Raw genomic sequence first — 21,908 nt, 5'->3', positions numbered from 1 at the left:
TTCTAAATTAATCTACATCCAATTTTCCTCTTTCTTAGTTGTATCTTTGGTTTTGCTATGTATAAGCATATTTGCTAAATAGATAAAATGAATGACTCACTAAGTGCACATATTTTACTGGTTTCATTTGTTCCTTGGGTGTTGGTTCTGTTTGTTGAATGTAATTCCTCTTTCACAGCGTTGGTTTCCTTCAAATGTCTGGTATTTCCTGATTTGGGGAAATCTTAAGGTTTGACTTGTTGCTTGTCACTGTTGATTGCAGGTCCCCATGACAGAAGCCAGCCTTAGGGAGACAGTAGGGGAACAACGGGGCTGATGCCCAGAGGGTGCCCGGTGTCTTGTCTTCTTAGATTGGGGTTCCCTGTGTCTTCCTGCAGTCATTAGCTACCTTGGGTACTCGTGTGCTACCCTGCCATCAGCAACTACACTTGCTGCCTTAGGGAAGGATCAGAGGGCTCAGCGGGTCTAAGCCCAGTTCTGCTAGCTTAGGGGCTCTCCTTTTCCATCTCTGCTTGGAGCAAACCCCACAGCAGCTCTGAGCTCTGCTGCAATGGCTCAGTGGTTTCTGGGCTGTGGTCTTCTGTCTTATTTCTCAGTCAATCCAAACCTATCTGTTCGCTTTCTGTCAAGGGTTATCTAATTTTCTGATCAGCGGATAGCATTCTTTCTTACTGCAGATAATTAAAAAAATAAAACAAAACCAAACCAAACCCACTACTTTAGCCATTTCACGTCAGTTTTGTAAAGAGAAAGACAACCATGCTCAAATATCTTGACAAAACGGTTTCCACCGCATCTCCTTTGTTTGCCCGGTCATTCATTTTATTATTATTTATGGAATATCTACTGTACAAAAAATATTTTACTCTACTGTGCTGTCCCTAAAATAAAGGTATTTAGTCTTCCACACAACATAGGTTTGTTGGTAATATGAACTAACTTAATTACACTAACAAAAGTGTTAATGTTCCCCTATGGTACTAAAGAAATTAGAAGACTATTTCTGATTATACTTTTTACTTCTCCACTGTATGCTGTATAATGTAAATCTCACAATAAGCAAACATCCTGGTTTAACTAAAAGTTACCACAAGGTGGAGCTGAGAAGTTAGTTACCTTTTGAATAGAAAAATTGAGTTAGATTTATCTCAGATCAGCTTTTCCTAAGCTAGTCAGGATCAGGTAGAAATCTCATTTGCCTTTACACAGTTTCACCAAAAATGTTTTTCTAAATGTTAACGTGTATTTTTTATTTGGCTTAAGATTTCAACATTTACTTTATCTCTGAGGTTGAAGTTTGAAAAGATGACTTTTCATAGTGTGGGAGTGATATACCGAATCTGTGTGGGAGGTGCTTCCAAGCAAGTTAGTCTAAGGGGCAAATGTTTACTTAGGAAACTGAACTTATTCAGAATTCCCATGATGAAAAGAACCAGCAATAGCAGCCCACTCCTTCCCAAGCATTTAAATTCAAATGAGGGAATTCATTACCTGAAGTATATAGGAAATCCAGAATCTTAGTCGTAAAAATAAAAAAGAAGCCTGCCCAATCACCAATTTCTTGGAGCTCTTCAACACTGAATTTATTAAGGAGCTTTAGTGCCTAATGAGCAACACAAAGAAGCTGACAGCATTCTAAAGGAAGCTGAGGAATTAATGTCACCATTGCTTCCCATGTATAAGAAAGCACTTGGTGTGAAATAGCTAGCTTTTTATCACACTAAAGGTACAGTACATTTGTGTTGCTGAGAGAGGCCAGTTACAGAGGGGTTGCCCTAAGGCAGCAAAAGCCTCACTGGCCCATGTGCTCCCATTTATACTGATAATATCAGTTCAAGTATGGGGAGCAATAAAGAAAGTAAAACACACACACACACACACACACACAAACCTATTAGAGTTTTTTTCTACTACTTTCAATATACACATTAAGAGGTGCTACAGTAATAAAATACAAACTTAAAAGGCAGAGGCTGAATTTATTTCAACTTTTCTGGAACACATCATACGTAGTTCATTTTATGCTATAACATGGGAGATGAATGTTTGTAAATCAAAGCCCCATGGCTGACCAGAAAGAAGACGGAACTGGAGTCAAGCCCTGTATCCTGGCCACAGACTGGCAATATCTCGATGTGTGACTCTGCGCAAGTCACACAACCTAATCCTTCAGTTCTCTCATCTGTGAAATGAAGGATCAACATCCTTGGACTCAACATCCCAAGGTCCCTCCAGTTCTGAAGTTCTGGGATTCTTCCTTTATAAATATCCTAAATATAACAGCTTAGAGACCTGTGCTGAAGTTCAAGTATGATGCCACTGTTCTTTTCATTTTCTAAGTAGTCTGGAAATATTGGACTCTCTTTTGAGGCCAATGACTGGCTGCCTCAGTAACACTGCAGGTTCTGGGGCCACACAGCCTGGGTGTGAATCCCAACTCTGCCACTAGCTGTGTGACCTTGGCCAGACACTCTGTGCCTCAACTGCTGTGGTTATAAAATGAGACTAATAGCAGTGTGTACAGAAAAGGTATGTCGTGAGGATTAAATGAGGTTATACCCGTAAAGTACTTGGAACAGTGTCAGGCACGTAATTAAAAGCTCAGTAAGTGTTCGTCTTTGTTTTTATTATTGCTATTATCCTGGTACTTAAGTCTTCATAGAAACCACTTATTAATAACCTATCACAGTGGTTTCCCCACTTTCAACACTAAGAATCTTTTACTATTTCCCCTTACTGACTCCATGTTTTAAACGGTTTTACCCACAGGACAAAATTATGTTTCCATCTTACAGTCACATGTGTCCCTATTAATATCATGTCAAAATCCAGCATTCTATACCTAACTTTCAATAAAAAGTAAAGGGAATCTTGAGGCAGTCTTATCATAGAAAAATAAGTTCAGTTAAACCATCTGAAAGGTTAAAAACACAAACTCCAGAGACTTCAAGTTGGAATCAATGGTGCATGTGCTGTGTTAGGTGACAAGACATGGTTTACAGCCTCAAACAGCTTAGAATTTAGTAGGATGGAAAGGTAGAGCCATAATACTAAATTGGGATAGGAAGAGGGAGAGAGAAGATGGTACAAACAGTGGAGAGAATTTTGAAAGATATGGCAGGTGCAGCTGCCCTCCCTCACCTTAATCCCAAATCCTGCCACCTCTAGATCTCCCTCCTGAGAAAACAGGATTACAGTCTGTCCTTGGGGTTAAGGAACTATCTCGAGGAAGCTATTCATAAAGGCAAATATGTTCTCTGTCCGAGATGCAAGCAATCTGGTATAAGGCATCAACTGGTTTCTTAACAGGAAAAGGGTCCCAAGGGAAGGGAGAATAGGACAAGAAAACATATGCATTAACTTTGTACCTGAGGAACTGGTTCAAAGGCAACCTGGTTAGCAAAGCAGCCACCTGACCTTGTGGAAGACCTGGTAGAGGAGGCCTTCTTCACAAAACAGTCAGGGTACTTGGAACAGCTGGCCAACCAGAAGTGCGGCTGCCACAGCCATTTTCACAAATTGAAGCCTCGAAGGTGTGCTATTTGGGTATCTTCACTGCATTTGAAAACATGACCTCTGGACAGCAGCCACATAATCTGCCGCAGGAACAGTCATCCTTACCCAGAGGGGAGGCAGGCATGCCTTTACCTTGCTGCTGTCAGTGTAGCAGAATCTTAACCGTCAAATAAACTTTATTCAGTAAGAAAGCAGAATCCAGAAGCCTCATCCTTTAATCTAGGAAAATTGTTACAAACACATGACCTTAAAAGGAATCCTTGAAGGGTAGCTGATTCTATACCTTAAGGCAGGAATAATCAGGGCAGGATTGGAACATCCTCTTGTGACCACAAAGCAAGGATATTTCAAAGAAATGTAAGGGATAGAGCTACAAGGACCAAGGAGCTGGCCAGAAAGAGGTCCCAGGACAAAACGGAAGCAATCTGGTTCATCAAAAAAGAAGATACTAATCTTGGTTAGATCTGAGAAAGGCCTGGAGTTCAAAACGATGTTCAAAGGAGAATGGTGTGAAGTATACGAAAAGGAAGTTGCAATACAGAGATAAAATAAGACACACATAATATTTGTATGGATTTTAATAAGTTGGGAAGTGTCATGAAAATACAGGTGCTTTGTTTTTTCTATGTCTGTCTATAGTGTATAAATATGTGCTTGTTTTTGTACTATTTATACTACAAGAAAGAATAAAGACCAGGAACTCTGAGTAAGCCAAACAGTCGGGAAAACCACGGAAGTGTCCCAAGATAAGAACAGACTGAGGAGCACAGGTGGTGACAAAAATAGCCAGATGAAAAGAGGGTTCAGCACTGATGGTCACACTCAATAGCCAAGCAGAGAGAGGATCCAGAAACAGGATCCCACGTGCTATCGGCCAAATGGTCCCAGAGAGCATCAAGCAGAGTCCATCCCTCATCTCCCGGGGCAGAAACCTCTAGAATGCCCAACTAATTTCAAGAAAATATTCAAAAGGCATGCATCAGTTTTTAATAATGTTAACACACCAGGCCAATACATCATGATGACAGGACAATGGGTTATGTAACACTGGCCAAGTAAGACGTGGAAGAAAATCATTTCTGGGTGACAGGGGGTGGAGACTGGATGGTAAATAAAAACCTACCCAAAAGCCATAGACAGAAAAATGACAAGGTCTGGCTGACTTCACAAATCAAGTTGAGTCTGATGCCTGGTGGCCAAGGCTGGACTCACCTTAGGAGAAGAACCCAAACTGGCACCATGTTCTGACTGACAACTGATTGGTTAGAAACCAGATCTGTAACCTGGGTGGGTCTGAAGAGGTATTCTGTTTCTGGTAACCATGTGAACTCTGGGTAGGTATCAAAATATTACAGCCCTAGGATGAGTCAAAATTAGTGGAGGGACTTCCCTGGTGGTCCAGTGGTTAATAATCTGCCTTAGAATGCAGGGGATGTGGGTTCGATCCCTGGTTGGGGAACTGAGATCCCACATGCTGCAGGGCAACTTAATTCACGTGCCGCAACTAATAAGCCCGCATGCCACAACTAGAGAGAAGCCCGTGCGCCGCAACGAAAGATCCTGCGTGCCGCAACTAAGACCTGAGCAGCCAAAAATAAATAAATAAAAATAACAATAAAAGGAGAGGTTAGCAAGCTTCCTGTTTAAAAAAAAATTAGTGGATAAATAACAAAAATACGAGTGAAACTTGTAGTATGGATCTTTTAGGATAGGTTTAAGTGTAGTAAGTTTGTAATAACGTATCTGGGCATTTTACTTGTGTTTTAAGGTATTTGAGGTGTTCAAAAAAGCAGTCTACTGGGACTTTCCTGGAAGTCCAGTGGTTAAGACTTTGCCTTCCAATGCAGGGGGTGTAGGTTCGATCCCTGGTCAGGGAGCTTCTTGCCTCATGGCCAAATATCAAAAAACATAACACAGAAGCAATATTGTAACAAATTCAATAAAGACTTTAAAAAAATGGTCCACATCAAAAAAAAAATTTTTTTAAAAGAAATCTACTAAATTTAATAATTTAAAGGAATTCAATTGTATAATGTTTAAACATTTAACAGTTGCTTAATACATTGAGCAATAAATAACAGGCAAAAAGTGTTCTTTTCCATGGCTTCCAGACAGAAAAAAAATTAGCAGTAACTCATTAGCAAGGCTCTCACTCCATGAGGTGGCTCCTTTTATTGTGCAGGCTTTAAATATTCCAAATAAAGCCACAAAAGGAAAACATGCCATATATATATTTTAAGTCCAAAACACCAAAATAGTTACAAACAGTCGTTGTCACTTGGTACTGAAATGTCAGCGTCTGGAGCAGAGAAAGGTTTATTGCAGGGCTAAGCAAGGAGAATGGGCAGCTTGTGCTCAAAAGACCCGAACTCTCTGATGGCTTTCAGGCAAGGGTTTTAAAGAAAATGTTAGGGGAGAGGGTCCTAGAATGCAGGATCAGCTCGGATTGGTTGGTGGTGAGGTAACAGGGTGATGTTCTGGGAACCTCAACCTTCTGGTTCCACCAGTCTGAGGTCTACATGCTTATGCTCAGCATGTAGTCACCATCCTCTACCTGGGAGAGGGTCTTAGTTTCTGCAGAACTCAGAGATATGCATCAGATTGTTATCTATATCCCTTCAGGAGGAACTAGGAGTCCTGTGTCCTAATCATTTACTACTTGAGACTGCTCTTTGGAACTGGGGGAAGGCCTAGGAAACAAAAGTCTTTTTTTTTCTGTCCACAAGAGACAGGGGACATGGAGGGGGCTGTGTACCCAGGAAGGCCCTAGAGGGTCCTGCTCAGCTTTAATCCACCCTTTTCTTTGAGACTCCTCAATCTTGAGGGGGAACAGGTGCAGGATAAGAAAGTGAATAATGTTTTAGAGAGAGAGGTTAATCATAAACTTGCCAGAAGAACTCGGTTTTAGGGGGACTCAGTTTCAAATTTTCCAATGTTTTCTACAATGAACATATTTTTTACTTTAAATAAGGAAAAGATGATAAACATTTCTTTGAAAAGAGCATGAGGCCACTCATTACTGAGGTGAGTCTCTACATTAGGCAGAGCTTCAGGATTCCCAGCGGGGCTGCTGTGCTAACATTAGCTGGAGTCTGGGCTTGAGAACACCCAGCTGAACTGACAGAGAGAGTGATGAATGGCAGGCCTGGGCACGGGGGTTAGAAATCAAGTGAAAAGGTGAGGCAGGCAGGAAAAGGGAAAAGTAGACACAAGCAGGAAGCAAGGGCAAGAACCCAGGGCATCTTAATGAGGTTGTTAAGCCCAAATCAAGAAGACAGGGAACACTAACACACCACTGGAAAGCAATTATACTCCAATAAAGATGTTAAAAAAAAAAAAAGAAGACAGGGAACAGAAGACCAGCTGGCAGGGCCAGGCGTGAATTCTGTAGATCAAGTCAGGCCCACAGGTTGGGGCAGGAGGAAGGCAGAGGATCTTCCTGCCTGGCTCCTGATCTATAATCAGAACTTCTGACCTGCTTAATTCCCTGGCAGGTAATGCCAACTCTCTACAGCAACAACACTGCTGTATCTGCAGCCAGGATATAATGGCTGAGGATGTCTTTGTTCATTTTTAGCACCACTTCTAATCATGCAGTGAGGCCAAACCCACTGTACTTAATGAAATGGCCCTGCTATCCAGCTTCCAAATGTGTCTGGCCCAACAGAGCAGAATATCAGCCTCGTCTGCATTCTAAACCATAGCAGGAAAATGTTTTGATAGAAAAAACTTTAGATACACCTGAGACTTCTCCGTTCCCCATCAAGGAGCAGCCATACAGTAAGTTTAGAACAGAGAAAAGTGAGGGAGAGTCTCCCAGAGAATGCCGTTTATTAAGAGAATATTGCTTTTCAAGATCCTACTTTTAAAATTCCTACTTAAGGTCAGATCTGATGAATAACATTCGGCAGGAATCTGCTCCAGTAACCGAGACTTCCAGGATGAGTAACTAAATACCTGAGAAAAACTGTCGGAGAGAGCAGGAAGTTGCCTTTTCTTTGTTTACCAAGCTGTTCAAGCCATTGTTAAAACTATGGCAGGCATACATTTGTAAGCCTCAGTGCTATTCTCTGTAACTTCTTTACAACAGTGACATCACCAGAAAGGAACTTAGCGCACCATTTCTTTATAAGCTGCTTACATTAACACCCCAGGTGTCCACTGCAGGAAATCAATTTAAGCTTACAGAAGACACCCACGAGCAGGCTACGGATTTGGAGATTAGCACCCTGATGCATGGATACCATAATGATTAACTAATGGCTGGCTTAGCAGGTCACGAACGGTTAAGTGATGATTCTAGGCACTGAAAAGCATTTGACGAAGAATGTTGGGCAACACATTTGATAATATTCCTCAAAATGAGCACTTGTGCACAAAAAGCTTTTAGAAAACCTGCTGGAATAATGATATACTAGCCACATATGAGGGGGCAGGCAGAGAAGCGGTTTTTTCCCAGTTGTCCTAAATTACTAGAGTAAAAGGAAATCACAGAATAGGCACCTACATTTGGTCTGTATTTCAAGCAACTGTCGTCTTCCAAAGAAATCTCGTAAGGACTGATGGGGTGGGAGAATCAAATTATTTGACATAATCGAAATTCTTTAGTAAGCCAGCATTGTAATGAGTTATTATAAAAATCTTCTCCTTTGGAGAGGAAGAAAGCCAGGAAGAAGTTAATATAAACCTCTAGGCTGAAGACGGTGCCAGGAAAATGACTTCTAGTGATATAAACACAAGGCAGATGTTTTAAAAGAAATTTAAAATTTAATTAGACGTGAAGCCTTCCAGCCATTACCTGTGTACACACAAGACAACAGCCACAAACTAGATTTTTAGAATCATTTTTGTTACCATCTAAAAATCACATTGCTCCCAGGCCAATAAGGTAAGAAACGATCTGTGACTGGTAGAATTTCAATATTTAAAGAAATTAAGATATCAAACAATTGCTTTAAAAAAATGAATGTATCGCGATTTGACTAATCTAAAGCAACTTCTAAGTTTCTTCTTTACCCTTACAGTACAAGTTCCAGTGAACGAAAGTTCAAAAGACTTTTTCATAGTGATTTTTATTAATCTATGCTAAGAATTGAGCCAAGCTAACGATTTTAAGAGTATGAAAACCAAATGTATGACTATTAAAGCTGTTCATTTGATGCATTTTGGCTATATTTGTAAAGTAGATCGTAACTGAAGAATATGGTAGCACATTATTATCAGATTCCTAGAAATTTCAATTAAAATTTTCTCCTTATTATACTCACAGGTCTTTCATTCATTTTCTGGTTTTCTGTTTTGAAATGGATTAAAAAAACAGAAAAATATTTTTCAAGTTCAAGTACTGTTTTTATGCGACAATTACCTTAATTTTATACCAGCAAATTTAGAACTCAATTTAAAAAGAAGTTCAGATTATTAAAAAAACTTGAAATAAAAAAAAAGAGCTCTCTTTCAAAACTGAAATTGTGGTTTTATTTAAATTTACTTCCTAGACTTCAAATGTATTTTTTTTCCCACCTCAGTGCGTGAATGCAATATATCATTCTTGGTATGTTTTTCCGGTCATAGACATCTGTTGTTTCTGGGTAAAATATCTGGAAAACAAAAGGGAAAAATGTGTTTATTATTTTCACAATTATTTTAACTCTCCCAAATGACCCTACTCTGATTGTCCTTGCTGTTCTATATTTATTTAAATGAAGAGGAAACTCCAGTTGTGCCTCATCTTGTTCTTCATGCGGACCAATCACTGCATCTGGTCCCTTGCCTGACAGCGCCTCCTAGTGGCTCAGGAGAGTGGGGGATTCACAGTCAGCCACTCCAAGAAGGCTTTGTCCACAGGGCTGGGCAGCAGTTTCATTGCACAAGGCATGAGCCCATGTAGGCTTTGCTTTCTGTATCAGAGTCACTCTTGTGACTGCCCAGAGAAGGGTGTCCTCTTGAAAGCATTTTATTACGTTGTTAAGAACTTGGCTACACAGTTCCGTAAATATGCGTGTACACACATACAATGCACACATATGCATGTATTACTTTAAGCAGAAAAAAAAAGTATCCATTTTCACTGAATAAAATCTGGAAAGTAGATAAAGAATGAAAGGAAAATACCTATAACCCCACCTCCAAAAATACCTATAACCCCACTATTAGCATTTTGGTATATTTTCTTCCAGTCTTTTTTCTGTATGTCTCTGATTTTTTATGTTTATGTATGTGAGTGTTTAAAAACCAAACTGCATGTATTACAAACCTATTTAACACTTAATAGAACATGACTGTTTTACATTCCTTTCATTACTCTGTAAGAACATTATTTCTAAATAGATGCATATGATTCTTTGATATTTTTGAACCATAATTATAACCAGTTCTCCAGGGTTGAACAATTTTTTACCCCCAATTTTGTCCCTATTATAAGTCACTACAATAAATATCCCTGCATTTTCTGAGCACCTGATTGCTTCTTTTGGATAACCATCTATGTATGGAGTTAGTAGACTGAAAAGTCTGAACACTAAAACTTTTAATACACCTTTATACTCTTCTTGAGCTTGAAACTAAAAGCCTAATAAGAAACAGATTTCAGAATGGGGCACCAAAAATGAGTAATTAGGATTGAAGCTTCTGAGATTAAGATAAGCTTGTTGGCATTACTTGCTTTCAGTAAATATTTTATAAAATTTGACATAAAAACTAAAATTAAATCATGTACCATATGGTAGTACTTGACACTCAAGCAAAATTTTCTACTGGACATTGAAAAAAGCTAAGAAAAGAGAAAAGCAAAGCTTCTTGAGCTACAAATGTACAGTCACTGAGGGCTTACAGAAATATCTGTAGCTTATGAAATTTCAAAGGTCTTTCCAACTTTCCTTTAATACTTTTGCTGTTAAAGTACCAATGAGAAGAGGATTCCCAATTCAGAAGAATATGACTAGGTTTAAAATTCTACTGTGTAAGCAGAGGACCACTATAACTCTCCCTCTCTTCTTTAAACAAGAACCTTTTACACTGATATTTCTCCTGGAAAATCATCATGAATATGTCTTCTTCTTCAATTTATAGAAGAAGATGGGATCAATTTATAGTTTACTGAAACGTTTTCTTCAACATTGTAACTCCAATGTGTAACATGACACTGAGCACAGGGTAGGCAGTTCATATTGATAAATGAAGGAATTAATTAATATATCAAAGTCAATTCAGTATACTGTTGGCCTCTCATTTCCTGCAATGTAATGTATCACTGACTTCATAATAAACATCAGGGTTAAAATAGAATCTGTTACATGGATCACTTGTTTGGCTTAAAGTCAAAATAAATGTGGTCCAACATACACACAATTTGAGAAGGTTTAAATCATAATGAAATTATCCTAATTTAACATATGCTGCCTCATACAGAAAAACTGCATTTCAATGTCTGTCGTTATTAATCTGTTTACCACTCAACACCCTGTTAGTACTTACTAAATTGCAGTTTAGAAATAAATATGAACTCTCTATTATAACTATTGCCCAGAAAGGAACACTATTCAATGTTTTCAACATTTTAGAAGGGAAAGTAGTTTGATTAAAAAAAGGCAAAATAAAATAGATCAACATTGACTATTGCAAGAAAAAAGGAGCTGAGTTAAAACAGGTATTAGCACAAATGTATTTAAAAAAAGGCATTCATAATTTACATGAAGGAGTCCTTTGTTTTCGTTGTGGGGTGTGTTTTTAATTGCAAACCTGGATTACTAATAAGAACAACAACATAGGTCTAAATAAGTCAGTAGCCGATACCCTTGCTGGATCACTCTTAAATCATTTCTTTAAAATAGCTGTACATATTGAGCAATTCAAAAAAGGGAACTATTGGTACATATAGAAACCTGATGCATCTCAAGTGAATTATGCTTAGTGAAAAAAGTCAATCTCAAAAGGTTACCTACTGTATGGTTCCATTTCTATAACATTCTCAAAATGACAAAACTATAGAGATAGAGAATAGATTAGTGGCTGCCAGGAGACAGGGCTGGGGAAGGGATGCTATATATAATGTCCAACCTCTCTGCAGTATCGGCATCTTGATTGTGGTGGTGGTCACACAAATCTATTCATGCATAGAACTACACACACACACACACACACAAATGAATGCATATAAAAATGGTGAACACTGAATAAAGTCTGGAGTCTAGTTAACATTAATACACCAATGTCAATTTAATTCTGTACTAGTTATGAGATGTCACCATTAGGGGAAGCTGAATGAAGTTTACACAAAGATGTACTATTTTTGCAACTTCCTGTGATTCTAAAATTATTTCAAAATAAGAAGTTTAAGAAATAGCTCTACAATTTCTATCACATGTAATTATTTCTTCATTTCCTCCACTTGTCTATATATCTCACAGGTGTAAGGGTGCCTGCTCTTTGAATTTAACAAGTTCTGAATATTTGCTGAATGAGTTTTATTTGGGAGATCTATTTCAAGAGTAAGAGCTCTATCCCCCTAGCCAGTAAAATTTAAAGTGATACTATGATTTATAATAATACTTTATCGAAATAAATTTATAATGATGATTTATAGTGATACAATATATACGGATACAATGAGACTTGGAATCTTAAGTATAAAAAGCAACACAAAAAAGGGAGGTGGCTCTTCTAAATCAACTATCTACCAGCCAAAGCCTGCTCCGACCTTGTTTAATTAATTAATTAATTAATTGATTTATTTATTTGCAGTACGCGGGCCTCTCACTGTTGTGGCCTCTCCCGTTGCGGAGCACAGGCTCCGGACGCGCAGGCTCAGCGGCCATGGCTCACGGGCCCAGCCGCTCCACGGCATGTGGGATCTTCCCGGACCGGGGCACGAACCCGTGTCCCCTGCATCGGCAGGCGGACTCTCAACCACTGCGCCACCAGAGAAGTCCTAATATATATATATATTTTTAATTTATTTATTTTTATATTAAGTGGGTTTTTTTTCTTTTTTAACATCTTTATTAGAGTATAATTGCTTTACAATGGTGTGTCAGTTTCTGCTTTATACCTTGTTTAATTTATACACACTTTCACCTGGCTGCTCTCAGTCTGAGTTCTTGCCGTATGTTACTTTTTATAGGCCTTTCCATATTTCTGTTAGTTCTCACATTTCTCATTTCTGAGGCAATAATGACATTTGCTGCATTAACGTACCCCAGTCTGCTAAATTTCTTTCCACAGTGAGGTGTTTGCATTACTCCTTTTGTTTTCCCAGTTCAGGCTTACCTTGGGTAGACCAATAGACTCCATCGCTCTTAACCACTGGACGGTGTTATCCGTGTGTCGAAAATGAAGGCCCGACTTCTAACGTGAGGATGGGTGATGGTTGGGGGAGGGGGTGTGGAAAGAAGGGAACGCACAAACAGTGAGTCAAAAAAGTAATAACTTTTTTCATTAGCAGGATGCTTTCAATTGTCTTTCTCCTAGAATCGTGTTATGAACGCTCATATAAAACAACCAGAGATCCAATAAAGGAGATGACACTATCTCAGCAACACTGCAACCATTTGGGATGGACCGTCCCAGTTCCCAGAATTCACACGTTTGAGGTAATTCTGAACTAGAATCTCAAAGACCATTTTCTGTCTAGCACGCCTTAGGATGTTTTATGAGACACACGTGCACATACATGAGCATGTGCGCACGTGCGCATGCACACACACACACACACACACACACACACACACCATGTCAAGACTGTGGCAACCACAGCTGAGAGGACTGTAACTTCAAGAAAAAAAAAGGATTTTTAGAAGACTAAATGCCTTTTTTTTGGTGGTTTCTGGCTCTGCCAAACCATTTTTTCTGATCACGAATGTAGTACGATTTCTGTAAAAAACCTGAAAAATGTAGAAAAATACAAAGATGAAAACAAAAAGCACCCCACGATTCAGAGCTAATTTTAGTATTTATTCCTTCTATAATCTAATTGTAATCTTGGCCTTGTACAAGAAGTAAACTTTCACTGGAAATATTTTACAAGACCTTTTTCTACTCATATAATAAAAATAGGCTATGTTTTCCATTCCTAACGGTCCTAATCAGCCAGCCACTATTTTCTCCATAAATAAAGTATTCTTGTTGCTATTTCATGAAGTTTTATCAAGCAATGAACCATTGTGAGCTTTAAAATGATCTTATATATTTCATTAGTTAAATGTGTACCGTAATGTTATGTATTTTATTTTCATTTCAAATAAAATAAGAAGTAACTACAGCAAGTTTCATCATAACTAACACCCAGTGGTAGATCATCACATTCAGAAAGTCTAGCTCTTCCCTTTTGTGAAGGGAAAAAGGGTCATCTTACGTGACCTTTTACAATCTAATAGTTGGAAAGCATTTTTGTTGCTGTAAGGAATTAGGAAGTATAAGCTAATTAACATTTGACAAATATTTACGTGCTTTTGATAGTGGCCACTATTTTTTTTTTTTTTTTTTTTTGCGGTACGCGGGCCTCTCACTGCTGTGGCCTCTCCCGTTGCGGAGCACAGGCTCCGGATGCACAGGCTTAGCGGCCATGGCTCACAGGCCCAGCCGCTCCGCGGCATGTGGGATCTTCCCAGACCAGGGCACGAACCCGTGTCCCCCTGCATCGGCAGGCGGACTCTCAACGACTGCGCCACCAGGGAAGCCCAGTGGCCACTATTTATTAAGATTGGACTGTGTGTGTCAAGCACTTTACATAAATTATCTCTGATTTTCAAAACACTCTGCAAGGTAGTTATCATTCTCATTTTTTAGAGATGAGGAAATCTAGGCCAAAAAGATGAAGTGACTTGCCTAAAGTCAAACAGCTCTTAAGGGGCTGAGCTGGGATTCAAGACTAGGTCTCTGTGGATCTTAAAACCTTTCCTGTGCTAACACTCCCCAGGAAAGAGGGCAGGACATAATGACCAGGGGATTATTCTTCACAGGGAAGAGATTAGCTAATTACCATGAAATAACTAGAGGGAGGGGGAAGTGTACGGAAAGAGAGGAAGGATGTTAAAGAATAAAGAGAGAGAGAGCACGCAGACAGTTAACAGCCAGGTGGTAGTGTCTGAGGGTAACTCCGCATCAACTTTTGCAGAATACAAACACTTCTCAGACACGGCCGCTCTGCGACCGTGGAGGGACAAAGCGGAGATAATCCTCAATCACGTCAGGGCAGAGGACCTCAACACCACAAAGTAACTAAACATCACCCTCTTCCAACTAAGACAGGCGACTTATTTCTTGTCTGATGTCAATCTGGTTCCTATTCAATATTCTCACCTCCTAGATAAAAATTACCAAGATACCAAACTGATCACGCTTCCTGACAACACTGCAACGATCCTTGCGCTTCCCTAAATCCTTATTAGAATCACTCAGTACAAGCTCAAATCTCCACTAAGCTATTTTCTCTTCCTTATAGCTCCGTGGGTACGCATTTTTTCTTGGCACATCATATTTAAATAAATATAATTTTATGTTGGTTTCTGAGAGTCTTTGGCTGGTAGCCTTCAACAATCCAAATTATATAACAAAAACATCCCATCCATTTAGTAGTTTCATTAGCTAGGTAACCTCAGGAAAGTTACAAATCTCTTTGAACCTTGGTTCCTTGGCTACAAAAGGGAATGGTATGCTTCTTTGGGTTGAGGATTTAATGAGATTTATACATATAACACTTAGTTGCAAAGTACACCTAAAATGCAATAAATGTTAGTTATTGTAATTATAAGACTGGGCTTGAAACTTTTATTCACCTGTAAGGCCAGAAAAAGGTTTAGCGCTTCATGTGAGAGGCACTGAAGGAAAGGGTGGTTATCAGAGTCATATTTCTACGGTAAATGAGTGATAGATTTTAAATCCTTCGTCCGCTTTAAACACCTCAGGAATGCTGACCTCAGAACCCTATGGTCCATGCCTGCCTATTTAAGAAGTAAGCTTCAGTGAGCGAACTGCATTAACATCTTCAATCTACCACGTTTACTTCAATTAGAACAAAAACGATCTTCCAAACAGGCTCAAAATAATCTTAGTCTACTATAGCCATTTATAACTTGTCTATTTTTTCACCAGTCCTACAGTAATATTAATATATTAGGCTAGGTGGTATGTCTATAGTCGTAACTTGGCCAAGGGCTGTTACTGCACATCTACCTAATTTCTTTCATGTATTAGACTAGAGAGTATATGCTGATTTTCTACTGCTGAGCTACTACAGCACCAGCGAAAAAGATTACTGCAGTTTAAATTGAATAGATGAGGTATTATGTAAGTCTTCTTTGGATGGTAACTTCTTACATATTAGGATCAAAGCATTTTAGAACGATGAGGTAGTTTAAAACCAGTAATTATTCCAATTTGCTCATTTTATATATGAGGCAACTGATGCCCTAAGTATTTAAGACACTCGACTTGACATAACTTGTTGAGCTCTGGGTCAAGACTAGCTTGCAGAATTCCCTGACTTCAAGTCCAAATATTCTGGTCAATTTACTGCTCACAGAGCCTCAGGACAAACACCTGTAACAGTTACAGTGTAACACTTACAGTGTGCTTACCTCTGTCAGGCAGGCACTGGGCCTTGCATAGATCACATTTGTTCTTCACAATTTCTCAACAAGGTTGATATTGTTACTATTTTCCCACTTTACATTGGAGGAAACTGAAGCTCACAGAGGCAAAGTTAGTGGCGAAGCCAGATTCTGAGGTGTTTTGGTTCTACAGCTCATACTACTGACCACTATGTACATGCTTTCCCTATCTAAGGCCCACCTAAATGTTCAATGTGCGTTTATTGTACGTCTGCAACTGTCAATGCACTGTCCAGAGTGATAGTGTTCTTTGGCTTTGAGCCTTATTAGACTGAATCCTCTCCAAGGACTGCCCCTCCTACCTCCTCCTCTTTCTCTTGGTCATCCTCGTTGGCTTGGGAACATTCATCCTTCAAGCCCCACCATGGAAAACTTCCTGGCTTCTTTACCAGCCCAACCCCCTTTAGAACTGACCACACTATTCTTGGTTGGCTCCTACCATCTACCCAGCCATCTTCTCTTCACTGCCCTCCACCCATTTCCAGCCCCTTTCCAGGATTCACCCTTTGTTTTCCCTCTTGAATCCACTCACTTCTTGTCTCTGCAGGCCACTGTCACCTGTCACCTGGACTGAGTAATCCCCTCATGCACTCTGCCTGCACGTCCACCCTCCCTCCAATGTGTTCTCCAAATAGCAGCAGAGAAATCTTTCTAAAGCACAAACTGTACCATGATGTCTCTGCCAACACTGAAACAGCTTCCCCCTGTACTTAGGTTGAAGTCACTCATTGTACTTAGGTCCTCCATGTGTCACTGAGTAATCTGTCTCTGCTTCCCTCCTGGTCTCATTTCTTACCACTGTCCCTCACCGTAGCCTTTCAGCCACTCAACTTGGCCAAGCTCTTTTCTTCCTTGAGCTTCTCACAAATGGGTCCCTTCTCTCTGGACCATCCTCCCCATTCCCTACGCTTAACTCTCCACACGGATGAGTTTCCTCTCATTCTTCCAGCCTCAGAGTAAATGTCTCCTCAGAGAGGCCCATGGCCATCTGTCAATAATTCTGGCTTTCATTTCTTCCTTCATACACTTATCACAATTCACAACTGTCTATTTTACTCACAGTCTCTCTCTCCAGCTGACCATGAAATCATGTCTGCCCTGTTGCCCACTCTGCCATTGGTGCCTGGAACAGTGGCTGCCACATGGTAGGTACTAGTAAGTACTGTATGGATAATTGAGTCCTATCCTTTATGTATTTCTATCTTAGGACAATTTTATCTGCTTTCTGTATAACTTTATTAAAATGTATATTAATGTGTGTCTGCCTATAGTCAAACCTTTGTAGACTCTAAGGAAAAAACTGCCTGGGGCGATTATTAAGAATGCAGCTTCCTGGGTCCCTGGCTAAGATTCTGCCTGACTCAGTAGTCTGGGATGGGGCCCAAAAGTTGACGTTTTTACACACACCCATCAGGGGGTCCCACAGGAAGTTTGAGCATCACACTTAGAGGAAGAGTTTCAGTAAATATTGAATAAAGTACTGAATAAAGCATAGAAGACAAGAAACGGAGTACTCTGGCTTACTACAAACTACTGTCATTCGTTCCTTCACCCAACAGCTATTTCCCTAGGACACCCTATGGGCCAGAACCTGCACCATTCGCTGAGGATATGACAGAGGAGACACACACAGTTCTTGCCTTCATGACAAACTAATCATTACAGTACTCCGTGGTGTGTCCTTGTGTGCATGGCATGATCATGCAACTCAGACCTGGAAGGGGGGTGGTGGGAATGGTCAGGGAAAGAATACTCATCCCTGGAAGGTTTAACTCTAATACCTAGCATATCTTTCTAAACCTAAGTTAATGAGGGGCCAAGGCTGTACATAAGCTGGCAGACAAAGAGGATGGGGCAGCATGAAAGCTCCCATCTACTTAGCTCAAAGCCATCATCAGTGCCACAACTGGGGCCTTGCGATTCGGGACGGAGCTTTTGCATCGGCGACACCCTGCCCAACAGGTGGGTCATATTTTATGGCTGCAGTCCAGGCAGACCCTGCAGCGAGCACCCAGGCTCACTGAACTCATGGTTTCCAGACGGCACATCAAGAGACAGGCCTAGGTTAGCAAGTGTTCCCTTGTGTTTCAACGTCTCTGTCGCAGTCCCGTGATTTAGTGCTCCTTAGAAAGGACCACGTGCGTGACGGGCTTTAGACCTGAAGAACACATGAACGGGAAGCTAAGTCTCCTGCCCACTAGTACTGGTCTCCTTTCATTTCTGTAGACGAAATGAAATGGCCTTAAAGTAAAAATTTATGATTACATGGCAAATCACTGACAATTTCCATTCAAGGACACTTTCAAGGATTTAATAAAAGGAGAAAATGAAAAGCCTCTTTTTTTTTTTTTTTTAGAAAAGCCTCTTTTCTCCAGTGAATTAACAGAGGGCTAGTTTCCATTTGTCCCATGTTTCTCCCACATCACAGCTGGCATCTACCACCCTCCATCCACCACCTCCCTTCTTTCCATGCCTCTCCCTCTCCTAGCATCCTTTCTTCTGTGCACCCCAGTGGAGGCCTGACGGCACGGGTGACAGCAACATAGAGCACTTCCCTCTGGCACGATGTGTTGCTCAGGATGTCACCATCCGCTTAGGCGCCACAGGTATTTTATTTCTTAACAAGAAATTGGAATCACTTCCCCGTCCCCATCCCAAAGAGAAGCTGCTACTGATGCAAATAACAGGATCTCTGATGCCAGGAGGAAACAGTACCTGTTTAAGTTGCTATGAGGGGGTCCACAGCTGAACTGGGAAGAGACACCTATATTCAAGGTGTATAATGTGCCAGGAGAGGGAAGAATCAGCCCACCCGCTGCTCTGAGTCTCACCTTCACTAAAGGTCTGTCTTTCTGGCCTGATTCTCACTATCCACACATCAACATACCCACAGTCTCTTTCCAGGGAGGCCTGGAGCCAACTACACTTTAACTCTATCATCAAATCTACATGGCTGGGGCTTCCCTGGTGGCGCAGTGGTTGAGAGTCCGCCTGCTGATGCAAGGGACACGGGTTCGTGCCCCGGTCCGGGAAGATCCCACATGCCGCGGAGCGGCTGGGCCCGTGAGCCATGGCCGCTGAGCCTGCGCGTCCGGAGCCTGTGCTCCGCAACGGGAGAGGCCACAGCAGTGAGAGGCCCGCGTACCGCAAAAAAAAAAAAAAAAAAAAATCTACATGGCTGTTAGTACTAATAGGCCTAGATCTTGGTAACTACCATTACAGTAATGAAAATAAAACAAAAATCGTGCTCTAAAATGTGGATAAATGTTCATTTATTTTGTGACAAGGGGGATACAAATTATTTTTTACCGTGCTTTTCTGAACTTTTAAAGTATTCCTCAAAAAACAAACTTTAATTTTGGCTGGCTAAGTCATTTGTTTCACTTAAGTCTTACAAAAGGCCGAAAACTTACTCTAGGGAGAAACATCTAGAGTTAATAAACACATGACTTAATAAACTCAAACTTATTTTAAGATATGCAAACACTTTTATTCATAACGTTATTCAAGGCAGAAACTTTTGCTCAATTCCCTTTTGGGCTAGATGATGAAAAGAGAGTTGTCAAAAAAGATGTCAATTCATCTTGTCTACTGTTAGCATAAAGCATTACTCAAACATTTGCTCTGAATTCAATATACACATTTAAAAAATAAATTTTGTCTCAGTAACAACTGAAGGGTAGTGTGGCATGCAATAAATGGAAAATCATTCCATTTTCAACTATACTTAATGTTACCCTTGACATTTTAAGAGAAATAACTTTTAAGGATACTTGAAAATCTGCAGATAAAAAATACTGATATAAAAAACCAAATACAATATATTAAGAAAATAAAGAATCGAGTTTCAAAGAAGCTTTAGAAACCCTGACCCAAAGTGGAGAACGGATCACATGTTCCAGGAGGGAATAGCACACATTTTTTTTTTTTTTTGCGGTACGCGGGCCTCTCACTGTTGTGGCCTCTCCCGTTGCAGAGCACAGGCTCCGGATGCGCAGGCTCAGCGGCCATGGCTCACGGGCCCAGCCGCTCCGTGGCATGTGGGATCTTCCCGGACCGGGGCACGAACCCGTGTCCCCTGCATCGGCAGGCGGACTCCCAACCATTGCACCACCAGGGAAGCCCCAACAGCACAAATTTTAAAATTCCCTTTTGAAGACACATATAATGAAGGGGTCTTTCAGGCTGCTGTTTACTTTTTCCTCCTTTGCTTTTTAATGGAAAATTTTAAACATAAAAATTGGACAGAATAGTATAATAAACTCATTTGCATGCCTCATCTAATCTCAACAACTATGAACTCATGGCCAGTCTTGAATCACCTGTCCAACCTCCTCCCAGTTATTTTGAAGCAAATGATAGATGTATTACTTTATCTGAAAATACTTAAACATGTATCTGAAAAATATCAGAATTTTTTTTATTAATACAAGATTGGTATTTATTTTGGTTTGGTTTTCTCACCCATATGCCTTCCCAAATTAGCCATGAAATAATTCTTAAAACTAGCTGCATATAAAAAGGGTAGTCTTAATTTGTTTTAAACACCAAAAGGAAAGGAGTTCCTGACTATTCAATATCAGAATTTTTTTTTTAAATCACCTTGGGCCTAACTCTTTAGGGCCACAAGTTCAAGTCCCAGTTGGGTACTTTATTCCTTGATGAGAACAAGGGGAGTAATAAACTGTGTTGATGGTGAAAAAAGGAGGGGTAGAGGGCCCCCCACTCTTACAGTTACTGGCACTAATAAAATGACCTCCATGAAGGAATAAAGGGGGTGGGAGCTGGGAAGCCCCATAAAGCAGAGATCTCTCGGCCTCAGACCAGAAATAGACAAATGCTTTGCTTTTAAAATTGCTGCTGCCTCAGGAATGATTATTTACAGGCTTAAAAGACCAAGGACATCCCCTTTCCCCACAACCCATCTCCCACCAAATCCTTATAGAAACACTAAAAGAAAGGAAAGGAAGGGAAAGACTGAACTTCCACTTTGAGCTGGAGGCCAGACCAATTAGATCTCAGTTACCTTGTAACGTGTTTGTTCCACATCATAGATCTTTTTCTCCGATACCATTTTGGGGGCAAAGAACTTGGCTAACTTTGCAAGGTAAACTCCGTTCCGGAGCCCTTCTTCCAGTTCAGTGGTTGGTGGCAATTCTTCAACTAAGCAGACTTCCATCCACCTAAAGGGATTAAAAAAACCTTAAGGTGACTCCAGTTCAAGTAACTTTCTGTAACTGAAGAGATGCAGTATCTTACTACCTGTGATGGAGACATTAACAAAGGAAGCGGGATGTGAAACATCTTTAGGTGTCACAGATGGGAAGAGAGAACTTTCTGGGTGGGACAAGAATTCAGAACACACAGGAACAAGGGGCATGACAAGCCCAGAGGCACTGAACTCACTTCCAAGCCAGAGCTTGTCGACTTCACTTTTATCAGAGTCTCTGCCAATTCTCTTTTGTGCCAAAGAGGAAAAAGGCCAAAGCATATTTGTATGGGTGGAATGAGTCTTGCTGACATTACAGAAAAAAACAGTTCCAAGTTTATGAGCCCTCAGTGGAGGACATTCTTGTAGGGGTTATGCTGTGGGGAGAGTGTAGTCCCAGGTGCAGTAAAATTTGCAGTTGCCTCAGTCTGGAAATGACTACCAGGAAAGGTAGGAAGTGTGGAAAAGGGACAGTGAAATTCAGAAAGCAGACGCTGTCTTCTTTAAATAGGACACATTCCTTTTTCCAATACCAGGAACTTATTACAGCATGCTTACCTTTTTTGGGGAAGGTATTT

At 40.3% G+C, this 21,908-nt stretch overlaps 1 protein-coding gene across 2 annotated transcripts in view; it reads right to left on the bottom strand.

Annotated features, from left to right (window-relative positions):
* The window catches only part of IQGAP2 (IQ motif containing GTPase activating protein 2), a 286,332-nt gene that overhangs the window by 121,477 nt on the left and 142,947 nt on the right, over nt 1-21,908 (bottom strand). For both annotated transcript variants that reach the window (XM_022594569.3, XM_022594577.3), the window contains exons 3-5: nt 21,148-21,304; nt 12,781-12,858; nt 9,037-9,113 (exon numbers count right to left, since the gene is read on the bottom strand). In XM_022594569.3, coding sequence (XP_022450277.2) covers nt 9,037-9,113; nt 12,781-12,858; nt 21,148-21,304 — 312 coding nt within the window. The remainder of the gene's footprint in view (nt 1-9,036; nt 9,114-12,780; nt 12,859-21,147; nt 21,305-21,908) is intronic.

Source organism: Delphinapterus leucas, chromosome 3 (genome assembly GCF_059928025.1).
Source record: "Delphinapterus leucas isolate spDelLeu-1000000601 "Yukka" chromosome 3, BTC_Dleu_Yukka2, whole genome shotgun sequence".
Classification (NCBI taxonomy): domain Eukaryota; kingdom Metazoa; phylum Chordata; class Mammalia; order Artiodactyla; family Monodontidae; genus Delphinapterus; species Delphinapterus leucas.
This window is presented reverse-complemented; position numbering and strand designations above follow the sequence as displayed.